This window comes from Rhipicephalus sanguineus, chromosome 5, assembly GCF_013339695.2.
Source record: "Rhipicephalus sanguineus isolate Rsan-2018 chromosome 5, BIME_Rsan_1.4, whole genome shotgun sequence".
In the NCBI taxonomy this organism is placed as follows: domain Eukaryota; kingdom Metazoa; phylum Arthropoda; class Arachnida; order Ixodida; family Ixodidae; genus Rhipicephalus; species Rhipicephalus sanguineus.
In genome coordinates, this window is record NC_051180.1 from 11,680,234 (window position 1) to 11,692,884 (window position 12,651).

Genomic DNA, 12,651 nt, shown 5'->3' on the forward strand with positions numbered 1-12,651 from the left:
TTTCTCTTCGCTTTCTGACAATCTGGCTGTTCATTTTTGGGCGCACAAGACGCCTGTAGCTTTGGTAATGAACAAAAAGCGAACGAACAAACGAAAAAGAAGTGCGTATGCGCTATCTAGAACAAAAGTGCCTATAGGGCACAAGGTCTAAGAAAAAAGCTGAATTGTCGCTTAGCTCGAGATTATGGCTTCTAATTAAATGTTTAAGCCGTATATAGTAGTTCTTTTTTTTTTCTTGCTACCTACACAGATACCCGTTGAATGAAAGAAGGGTCATGTACTAACAGAGCAGGAATTCGCAGAGACCTTCTCTGAGAGTACGCTTCTGCCATATAGATGACATCGTACGAGGAGATCTGCCACGTCCCGTAAGCCAACACCACGCGAAATAATTAAGTGAAAACCAAAGCAATGTGGTATGTAGCCTTTCCGGTCATTAATGAATCATACCGGAGACAATCGATGCCACCGTTCGGCAAAGCATCGTAACTTTTGCCGCCAAGTCGCGTGTGCACTGTCGAAGAGATAAGCAGAAGACGTTACGAGCAGTAAACACGGTGCTTCCGCCTTTTATTCCGCGTAACACACCCGATTTGATTGTGATCCTGCCTTCCGAACAAAGAGACTACTCGACCAAATACACGTCCTGCGGTGCCTGAATTTCCTTCCGTCCCATCCAATACTATTTCCCCCAGGCGCGGGAAACTTCCGCAGTCCGCAGGAAGCAAAAGGCGTTGTCGCAAGCGGAATTGCGGAAGTAGTTTCGAACGAAGCTCTGGACACTTCTCCGTTTGCTCTCGGCTCCGTGTAGCTTATCGTCACCGGCCAGCAGAGATCGATAAAACGGGAGCTCGGTAGACCAGTGCGGACTCGGCGTGACTCTCATGCCGCGCGCTAGTCAATGAAGCTATCGATGAAGGCAGCATGTAACGATCGGCTGAGTGTGCAGGTTGCGCACTGTTAATTAACCCCTCTATATACGACCGAAAAAGGGGGCAAAGGGTGTTCAACAATTCTTTACTGCAGTGCAAACACTGCGATTTCGAAAGAGGCTAGCCGACAACTTAGTGCACAATACCTATGTTCTGACTGCGCCTGGTGACCTTCGCGACAACGTTGTCCTTCCCCGCAACTGCCTAGTGACATTTCAGGGCGGAGTTACGAAGTTGCCTTTCAGGGGTGTAGCCGGGGGGGGGGAGGGGGGGAGGGGGGGATAAACTTCCCGCCCCCTGGCTACACCATGCAGCGTTGTCTTTGTGCTCTTGCGCGTCCCGTAAAAATACCACACTCAGTTCAAGCTGGCCCAAATGTTTACTCGTTTCGTCACAATCTTCTCTTGAACATTTTTTATAGATTGCAACCAACGTGGTACTCGTCATTAATATGAAGCATTGCATGTAATGGTTTCCACGATATATCCACTTAAACAACCACTGTCAGTGTCCGAAGGGAACGCACAATCTACGGCAAGTTATCAAGCGCGATTGCGGTATGACAATGTGTGTTATGACGTTTGGCCCTGTCACAAACGAGCGCGTCAATAAAGCGCGCGCGCGGCCGCTTTCAAACGGCAGCGAGATAGCACGCGCCAGCCGCTCGCCCAAGAAGTGTGAACAACGAAAAAACACGTATTAAAAGACGCCGGCGCGGCGTCTTTTAATACTTGTTATTTTGTTTTACTTTAATTTTTGCTTTTTTAATACGACCACAACCAGCGTTCGCTGGCGCACTAAAAGGACCAACTCTAAATCGTCCGTCCTTTCGTGGTGCGTTTCGGGGAGCCGATACATCCGGCCTTGGAATCCGCCCGGCGAGTGCCATCCCCATTAACGGGATTAGTGGCAGGCCCCAAAGTGCACTGGGGATCATCTGCAGCGCAACCCATGCAGCTTTCAAATCGACACAAAGGCCCAGTTATCTATCTAACCAACACGAGCACTTGAAAACGGCCACGGAAAGTGTGTTCCTGCTCACGGGGTATGGCGGAAGAGTGCGCAAGAAAGGGACGCGACTTTTGCGAAACGGGTCATGCCGAACTTCTCTGAATTATCACAGAATGACCTTACGATTGGACTTCGTCGCCTCACAAGTCTCCCGCCAGAGAAAAAAATACATGTTTGAAATCCGTCAAGTACACGAGAAGTTATCGCACTTGCTGCGCGTTTTCGTCGCCACGAGCGCACTGGGGAGGAAGGATGGGAAGGTCAAGGAGGAGCGATGCGCTAGCCAAAAATTACGTCGCTTTGAGAATGTTTTTATTGCTGTCTTTTTCTTTAATGGTATTGGCCATTATTTATGGCTGAGAGGTGCCCGACGTTCGCGGTGCCGGTGCGTCGTAGCACCCAGGCCGCGGTGCCCACACGAAGCGGCGCGGGATCTCCGAGATCATCCGCCGGTTCATGAAACCATGCCAATACCTGTCGCGTCCGGTTGCTACATATATCTCGGCCCGCTCGCTGCGTAGCTGAGACGACATTGCGAAAAAGAGAGCAAGCGATCACGCGCTGTTCTTGACAGCAAATTGGAACTTCACTTCTGCATCCAGTGCAACGATATTCGGCTCACATGTTCAGGGGAGCCTTGAATACAGATCGGCAACGTTTTCTATGTTTAAAGGCAGTTCCAGAGGCTCAGTAAGTGTGACCCAAGAGCGCAACGCCACGTAATAATCTGTCACGGAAATTTTTACGTCGGCTATACAGTTGCTTAACATTCGATGTTTATGCTTGAAACAGAGCGAAAAACTGGCGGGAAAAGTGAGGACAGAGAAATTTCACCAGAAATCACACTCGTCGACTCTTGTAAACAAAAAATGGCGGCCCAAGAGTTGGCGGCCGAGCGCCATTCCATGCAGCCCGTTAACCATAAAACATCTGTCTTAGTCCTGTCACCAATCATATGCATGTGAAAGCCAGCTGACGTCCGCACTCCGAGTAATCGAGAAACTGGGAGCCACCTCACGCCTCGGATCGTACGTCCTGCATGCGGTTACGTAACATCGACGTCGCTAGCGCTTGCAGAGAAAGCCTGCAGACCTTTAAATTTTGATCTAGTCTATATGTGGAGTGTGTGGAGGTAAGGAGCCGGGCGGTATTGTTGACACACGGAAACTTCTGGGCTCTAGAAGAGACGACGGTGGTGCACCGGGAGCCATCTGCCCTGACCCGCAGAGACTTCAACAGCAGTGCACGGAACAACGAAAGGGCACGGAACATCACGACTCTTATTGCACATGACTTATTGCACATGACTCGCGATTCTGGGAGGAGGGGACAGGACTCACTACAAGATAAATGCATATAAAAAAGTGGGGGAGAGAGAACGAGAAAAAATAAAGAAGTCCGGTTAATGAAAGCTTGGCTCGTCTTCGCGAGTTTGCAGGAAGTCTCTCGTTGTCACGGCGAAGGCAGAGAAACTCATAAGAACGTATTAAATACAGGATAAACGGGCGAGTTTTATCAGGGTGATAAGACTGGTCGATACAGTCTCGACTCTCGCTTCTCCCACTTCTTTTCTTCGACTATCTTTTGTAGTACTGCCCTTTTCTTTCTTTTTTTTTTCTCAATATTCGCAAGAACAAATACTTATGGTAAAACACGAGTGCACTTAATGCAATTTGTAACGTGACAGAGCGAGAGCTAATGAAAGAGTCGGCGTGCGTCTCGAGAGAATGAGAAGATGCGGACGAACGAGTGAAGGGAATGAAAAACTATGTGCGGGAGCTAGGGGGACGCAGCTAAGGATTTGCGGATGAGGAACTGGCAAATACAGTGAACAAGCCTGAAGAGCAAAGGCACACTTCCGCAAAGCTCGACATACCGGAACACGGTGATTGGATAAAATCGCTCCGCTTCAGCTCGCCGTCTGCCATTATGGGAGGCGTCTCTTTCGTTTATTTGTTCGCTCTACACTACGGCAGGAAAAGAAAAATGGCCAGGAACTCATATCAATCCACTCGAAACGTTCCGAGAATTCCGTAGAAGTCGAGAGAGGCCAGCCAACAACAACAAGCACGACGTTACGAGAGCAAAATAATAATAATAATAATAATAATAATAATAATAATAATAATAATAATAATATAATAATAATAATAATAATAATAATAATAATAATAATAATACAGGCGCATGATTTCGTCGTAGCTTCCGAGTGGCTAGTGCGCACGTGGAGTAGCCCGAGGCAACGCTTGCGGCCGTTAACGCAATGCGCGTTCCCTCCACTATCCGCAAATTCCGTCGGCGACGGCCGCTCGAGGAAAAGAGGCGAGTGACGCGGCACGATGCACCCGTCGTCTTTACCCCATAGCGCGAAACATACGCAGCAACAGCAAAGAAAGAAAGAAAGAAAGAAAGAAAGAAAGAAAGAAAGAAAGGAAGAAAGAAAGAAAGAAAGAAAGAAAGAAAGAAAGAAAGAAAGAAAGAAAGAAAGAAAGAAAGAAAGAAAGAAGGAAGGAAAGAAAGAAAGAAAGAAAGAAAGAAAGAACCAGCGCCCGCTCCACAAGCACCGCGACTCTGCCACATCAAATAGCGCTTCTCTGTTCTGCCGCGCAGATTGCGCCCGCTTTGCGAGAGCTTTCTGCCGATGCAACAAACCCTTCGCTTGAGCTGGAATGCCGGAACTACTTTTAATTCCCCATGCAGCCCACCAAAGCAGAGGCATGCGTCCAAATCAAATAGAAGCTTATTACCTCGGCTCCGGAAACGAAACCGTGCGGCTCTACTCGAGCGAACGAGCCCCGAACAAATCTCGGCCGGCATTGGACGTCCCTCCTTCAACGTTCTTTCTTGCTTTCGTTACTTCATAACGCGCGCAACGCTGAGCCTTTTGCGAAAGGCAATCCCGCGAACAATCTTGCCCCGTGCTGGCTTCCGTCCTTCCTGCCTTTCCCATTTCTGCTCCTGCAGCTGGCAGTCCTATATAGGCTGACCAATACGTGAGCCCCGCGGTGGCTCTTCCGCGAGGCTGGATGATTCGACAATCACCACAGATCTCATTTCGGCAGGAATCCCCGGTCCAATACGGCACGTGTATACGCTGCCCGCTCACCGATGTCAACAACAAAAAAAAAAAAAATCAATGAGCCAAAAATTCACAAGAAAGTGTAATAAAGGGGATACAGTGACAACCACGAGGCGTACCCTGTCTACCCGGGTCACGTGACGTGTCCTCAATTGCTTCAAGTGTATACAATATGAATTGAAGCTGATTGCCAGAAACAAAGGCGTAGGTTTAAAGACAGGAAGAGTGGGGAGGGGGGGGGGGGGGGGCGTGTGCGCCGTAACTGGGCATTGTGAGAGGCACACAGATAAACGAGTCATTTCTGTTACCACATTTCGGAATGTTATTCACGTGCGGTTTATTCACGCCCAATTGTAGCATCGGACGCGCTATCCGAACGTCGCGGATGACGTGGACATCAAACAAACACTCGATTTAATCAAACCGGCAAGCCAAACCGCAAGGCGACTGAGTCTTGCAGAAAAGCCAGCTTTTCAGAGACCCAGCAGAAACAAATGGTTGCGCATCGTGGGGAAGCAACGCAACAGGGCCCGTGCGTGTGCAGCTGGTTCCGCGTGAGCTCGCGTCGCAGATCGAGCCGGTCTGAAACGTTCCTTTCTAAGCTCGTGGCCACGGCGGCGTGACGTATTACTAGTTCGCGTTATGACCGTAACGGCCTGCTCTTGTTCTCCGTCGTTAAGCAAGGCCCTATGCCAGGGCAGCAAAACACCCTAGCATCCTATTCTTAACCATAAATTTGGCGAGATCTTAGGAAACAATATTAATTGAACTGTCAGTACTGATAAGCTCCATCAAACGGTCACAGCTAAATCACTCACAAATGATAACTAGTTCAAATGCCTGACTAAATGGAAAAGCTTCCATTAAGTTCAGCTTCAACAATAACACTAGATGAAATGCACAAAAGGAAGATAATAGAACATCAGTGAACACATCATACAGACGAAAAGAACTCGAGTTTGTCACATCATGTACTTTTGGTCAGTGTACTATGTACACTACATGCTAGTATTTTCAAATAAAGCATGCAAGCAATTGCTGGCCCAGCTTTCTACATTGCTACTGCACTGGAGGAAAGCTATGCAGTGAGTGTTGCCTTAACCGCAATTCAGAAATATGACTCAACTTCAAGCTACGACTTGACGATAATGTCAAGTCAAGACACCTGACGTTATCGCAGTGCCTCTCGCGAATGTACCACTGGAAACCCAATGAGCATCTTGGGCTTGTTCATGTGGGGTGCTACTCCATCAGGACTTGTCCGAGTCCAGTTGCAGCTTCAAGTCAAGGTGCACTTCTGAATATCAGGGTTAGGCTTTTATGACACACTACAGGTGGCTTGCACTTAAAGGGACACTAAAGAGAAGGACAATTTTTCTCATGTTAGTAAATTACTCTTTCACAATCTGCCTTTTCCACGATGCCCCAGCTCATGCGCCCTTCCCCTAGCGGAAAAGTCGTGAGACTCCTCTTCATCTCGGAGGCCTTCCTTCGGGTGATATCGGTTGTCCCGGCCCCTACCAAAACCCTACCAATAAGGAAAAGGGCAGCAGAGGAGAACGTAAAATGCGGATTTCAAAATCACCATGCTTGTCGTGAGAACACGCTTGGTAAGCGAGAAAACGCAGAAAAATAAAATGTGGGCAGTGATGCCACCTTGAAATTTTGGCACCAAAGGCACCATGACATCACAGATTTCGATGGCATCTACTAAGTCCTACATAGTTTGCAATGAGTAAAATTGAAGTACACTGTCCTCTGAGGGGGCCATAGACATAGACAAGTTTCGGAAAATTTCACTGAACTAATGTCACCGAAATATGAAAAGTACACTTTGAAATCTGCGACATCATGTGCAGAGATTTCAGAGCAAAATTTTTAAATGACACTTTTTTTAACTCTGACTTTCTCCTCTATTAAAAAAACTGTGATGGTGAAATTAGCTACATTAAATTTCTCAGAGTACAATTTATCAATCTAAACCGATTCACTGTTTCACTTTAGTGTCCCTTCAAAAGCACATTCACCCAGAAGTGCATCATGTGAAGCTTTAAGGTTGCAGAGGCATTGTGTAAAGATCACATTCAACACAAAAAGAAACGCCAGGCCTGCGCGGAAAGTGCAGCAGAGTGACAGCGAAAGCTGGAAGAGCGGCATTTCTAGAGCCCGTTATAAACTCTCTTGTGGCTACTAATACAGTTACATTAGCAACGTACCCACTACGCCACAAATCATAATTTCTGGGAAGTTGGGAAGCACCCAGCACAACATTATTCGTTATTCTGCGGAGAAGCGAGGTACCATCTGTAAGGCATTATGTGCAGTTTGTTGATGCGACGGTTGATGACGATGAACAATTATGGTTGAGCCCTTTGTAATGGGTTGGAAGCTTTAAACAACCCACTAGTTACGTAATTCATATTGTGTGACGCCCGGTCGTTATTTAACTGTCCCACCACGCTTTATAACATATGTTAACCGGAGAAACGTAGAGCGAGAAAGAGAGAGAGAGAGGGAATTAACTTTAGTGAGACCCTGAGGAAATGGATCATGGGAGCCTTATGGGCTTGCTTGGCAACCAACAGAAGTGCACTTGCGAGAAACCCACTATGCTATAAATTATCATAATTTTTGTTAAGAAGGGAAGCAGCCACTATGCAATTTTTCGTCATTCTGCGGAGAACCGTGGTACTCGCTAAACACCTGTAAGGCATTATGTACACTTTGTTGATGCTGTGGCTGATGACGATGAAGAATTATCGCAGAGGCCTTTGTAATGGGTTGGAAGCATTCAGCAACCCACTCATTGCGCAATTCGCATTGTGTGACGCCCGGTTACAGAATTTGCGTTTCTGCGACGCCTGGTTGTTATTTTACTCTTCTACCACACTACATACCATATGTTAATGTGGTTCCTTCCCGACATGAAGCCTGTATAGGGTCTTTTTCCACCGCAGTTTCAAGCACCGGCATGGCTCTGAGGTAGGACATTGGGCTCCCACACAGAGGGCCCAGGTTCAAACCTCGTTCCATCCTGGAAATTTTTTCTTATTTCCTTTTCTTTTTCTTATTTCGTGCGATAGTGGTTACCGACACCGGCGGCAGCGGCAGCGGCGGCGGCGGACAACTACGGCGCCAAAAACGGCCGTTGAAATGATCTCATAACAGTTTCGCTGTAAAAAAGGTACTAAAAGAGCTTTCCCAGAAAGAAGAACACCTGCAGGTCATCACGACGAGTAAGCCCTTCAAGTGCACAATTACCTTTCGTTGGGAAGATCACTGCTGCTGATGATGCTCGAAGATTCTGACTCGATGCCAGTGAAGCTTGACTCATTGCCACTGAGCCTGTTCACTGTAATGAATATGTAGCTATTTTAGCTCAATGGCTCAGTTTAACCTCAGCATGCACATTCCTTCACAATTACAAATGATGTACTGTATCATCACTCTCTCAAACTGCATTAGGGTGGAAATGACCAACTTCCTTTAATTCTGTTATTCAAGTGTCAAACTATTGAAAGGTCTTGAAATGTACCATGAAGGGGCACTGGAACAACTTAAGGTGCATAAAATGTGTCTGCTAATAAAGGGGATGTCTCCTAGAAGAATACCATTTTTTATTCATTTACCATTAAGTCCCGCAGGTCTATATAGGCTTAATTCCGACGTCAGCAGTAACTTCTTTCTCTTCCGAACGCTCAGTCATTTTTTTTCTTGCTTGTGCATTTAAACAATCAACACATAATTGCCCATAAGAACATCCCCGTATTCAATGTGTTCATGTTAGCTCAATTGATCACCCCTGCATACATAAACACCCCCTTAGTTCAAACGTGCATTACTTTGCACTATTCAAAGTAATATTTTCCATTAAGCAAGTTAATACCAGTTTATATGACTTCCATGGCAAGTAGCATCCAAAAGCTTAGGAAAACACAGACCCGAATGAGGTTTACAAGCATAGTGGGAGATATCATAGTAAGCACGGTTGAACTCAATCCTCTAATATGCTATTGTCTCCTGAAGAAGAATCACAACTGTAGCCTGTTTAAAGCAAGGCACTGACTACATGCAAGAGTAAAGCAGACAGTGTCAATGTAGTATCTGTATTTATTCCACATATAAGAATATAAATCCTGGCAGTCAATGATGTGCAAGGCATATCGTTATGAGATAAAAATTTTTATTCAACAAAATTCCTATCCTAAAAGAAAGTGCAAGTCATAGTCAAAGACAGCATAAACAAGCACTCACCTGTGGCATCTGGGACTTGGAGCAGGAGGTTCTGATTCCACGGGCTCTGGCTCCCCATTTTCAGTGTAGAGCCCTGAAATAAAGGAGTTCAAACACAAGGTGATAATTGCTATCAGCTCAACCTGTTTGCATTCTGTGCCCCTTCTTATTTCATCTAAGAGTACCTTAGAATAAGAAGCCTTAGTTCTTACATTATTGAAACCATAGTATATCAGCAATAAAGTCAGCACACCGATATAACATTCTTGCTTAAAGGGACACTGAAGACAAATATTAAGTCGACATATATTGTTAAGATATAATTCCAGAAATGTCGCAGCGCAGGTTTTGCGCCATGAAAATGCTTATATTTTTTTTCTCTAATCGTGTTTCAAGGGTCCGCATACCCCTAGTGCAATTCAATTCACCTGCCCCTCCTATGACTTCACATACATCATCACTGCCCTTTACTGCCCAACAGGTGGCACTAAGGTTTCTTGCATAAAACATGCCTAAAATGCAAAAGTGGGACCAGGGAGCGACCCGACAGCATCACATGGAAGCGGAATTTTCTCTCACTTAGAGTGAATTTTGTGATCAACCAAAGCCAGCAAAGCACTACCGTAAAATTCCGAGCGAGCACCCCCTTCCCCCCCTTCAGCAAGTCTAAATTACCGCAAAGTGTGGGGGGAGGGGGGGAGGCTTTCCAAGAATGGTACCAAAATTAAAGATGGCGGCAGCAAAGCTTTCGAGCCAGAAAAAGAAATGGAGTGCATGTGGACATGCTCAGAAGTCTTCTCGATCTCATTCGTAGCACGGCACGTTACAACAACTGTTCGCAAACACACGAAACACAATGGCAACGCGATCAAACCACGGGAAGCACGACATGGAAGCCCCTCTGACAATGAGCCAATGCAACAGCTTTAAAGGGGTGGTGCCACCAAATTTTTAGGCCATGAAAAGCCTGCTGTAGGCTTCCTCTGTATATGAGGACACTGAGCATGAAGTGTTGTACCAGCAAATGTTTAGAATATATTTTAATTCGCTTCCAAAGTGTGCCAAATGCCCATTCTCACGATCGAGACCCACCCACTGCCAGCACTACTGACACCAAAATCCCTGTGTAGGAAGTGTAACAAAAGTTTTAGTGACGTCAGACCATATTAGAGTGACGTACAATGAGCAGTGACCCACAGCTCCGCTGGACCAGGAAAGCCAAGAGAACATCGGCTGCGAACCTACACATTTTTGTCTCGGCATGTTGCCAAAGTAGCCCAACTTGCTCGCATTTTGCAATGCGCTTTGCATGGTCACGCGAACCTGCGAAGACGACTTTAGAGAACTTTAGCTTGTTCACACACTTCTTTGCTTTAGCATTACGGGTTACCGTCGCCGTAAGCGTGAGACCAGATAGGTAGGGCCACCTGGTGGCACTATGATGAACCAGGCGAGCACACAGTTGTTGTTGCAGAAATCTAATGTATTCTACGTCTCTGCTGCTGTAAATTCTCGGCAGTGGAGTAGTTCCGAATGTGTTGCCTTTTTAAACATTTTTTCGCCACGGTCACTCAGCAAAAACAAAGAAGCACACCTATAATTGTCGCTGCATGAAGTGTCACAAGATGTTGGTATCATTGTCCGGTAACCCAGTACTCTGCAAAGATCTCTGCGTATACTGGAGTTCTGAACACGCTAATATTCGCTATTAGAAAATTTTAGCGAGTTTTGAAGGCATCCGCACGGTTGCTTGCACGTGTGCGCGAGAACAGCCAATGCAACTCTGCGTGCATCACAGCTTTGTGAGCCCATGTGTTCAAGCTTCCTACACAGTGACATCACTGTCGAACTCGGCGCCCAGAAACCGAAACCGAAAGTCGTTCATATAAATAAGGCGATATCAAATTACTTGGCAAGAATACATGAATCTTAGAGCTTGTATCATGCTTCCTAGACCAATAAGAAACATTTGCAACAAAGAATGCACAAGCAACAAATTTGATGGCACCACCCCTTTTAGCAACACAGATCTCAGAGGCCTTACTTTTGCTGACTACGCTATCATAGGTACCATCACGGAATACAGATCTCGAAGGCCATGTTTTTGCTCGCAGAACCCTGAAAATCATCCTGGGTGTCTTGCACCAAGTTCGGGGTGTGATCATTATACAGGGAACAATATCAAATTTTAATGACAAATTTCAGGCACAGGCGCTTAGAGGTCAGGCTGCTAAGCAAGATCAGATGGGATTCAAGCAGGCCAGTGTTGCATGGATGCAGTGAATGATCGAGGTGCGAAGCGGCGGAGGAGGGGTGGGGGCTTTCTCGGAACAGTGTGACAATTTGAAATTATTAGTGAAATTGGAGGGGGCGCTTGCTCAGGTGGTGGCTCTTGCTCGGTATTTTATGGTACATGGTAACAAAACTAATGAAATGCAAGTGGGCAGGCAGCGAACATTTCAACCACTCACATCCCCTTCATCGTTATCAAAATATGGGTGCTTTAAACATGACAGCAATGACGTGTTTCCAGCTTTTGCAATCCAATTTCGGCACTTGCATCAACAGAGATGCAACACCTAGGCTAATGACAAAAAGATATTTACTCTAAAAATCAAATAGAAATGCATAGTTAGCATTTCATTCTGGCTTGCAATGAGCTTCAATTATCTTTTTATTATTAGTGGCTGAGCACCAGCAACAGAATTATACTGAGGTGGGGCTACATCATCAAGCTGGTATGTACCAGAAAGCCTCGTTAGAGCCATGTTTAGTGCCATAGCTTTACCTTAATATCTCAATTACTAAAGCACTGTTGTTGCTAATGTTGACATTTTGGAGGTTTTCAAGTGTTAATTCAACAGTGTAGCTTAAATAATTAATCACCTTTAGTGTCCCCTTAAAAGGGCCCTGGAACACTTTTTCAGCATGGTCAGAAAACGCTGCCGATCGGTAGTCGAGGCTCCTGAGAACACGCGAGCCAAACATTATAGCTCAGCATGCGGCCTGGAATTTACAATTAATTCTCAAAGTCAGCTAGAAATTGTTCCCTCCGATCTCGACCAATGATGCCACAATCCCAAATGACTGCTCCATAAACCCAAAGGCCACAGTCATTGACTGATTTGAGTATCGTGAGCTCCTTAGTTGAGCTCCATAGTGAGCTCGTGAGCTTCGCGACATGCCTGCACTCATGATCACATTGAAAGTAAGCCACGCTTTAAAAGAAAAAAAGAAAAGAAAGTGCTCAAGATCATGATGTGCGCTGATGAGCAGATGCATCTTTTTGCCCTCTTGTCACCCCCCCCCCCTGCGTATCCTTCAGAGCGCGCGCTGGTACAGAAGGAGAGAGAAAGCGCTTGAAGCGTGCGACGAATCCCTGTAACTCCACTCATA

At 46.0% G+C, this 12,651-nt stretch overlaps 1 protein-coding gene across 3 annotated transcripts in view; it reads right to left on the minus strand.

Annotated features, from left to right (window-relative positions):
- LOC119393209 (pleckstrin homology-like domain family B member 1) overlaps window positions 1-12,651 on the minus strand; it is a 440,721-nt gene that overhangs the window by 302,855 nt on the left and 125,215 nt on the right. For all 3 annotated transcript variants that reach the window (XM_037660064.2, XM_049416141.1, XM_049416140.1), the window contains 2 exons: window positions 9,277-9,349; window positions 8,284-8,374 (listed from right to left, as the gene is read on the minus strand). In XM_037660064.2, the coding sequence (XP_037515992.1) occupies window positions 8,284-8,374; window positions 9,277-9,349 (164 nt within the window). The remainder of the gene's footprint in view (window positions 1-8,283; window positions 8,375-9,276; window positions 9,350-12,651) is intronic.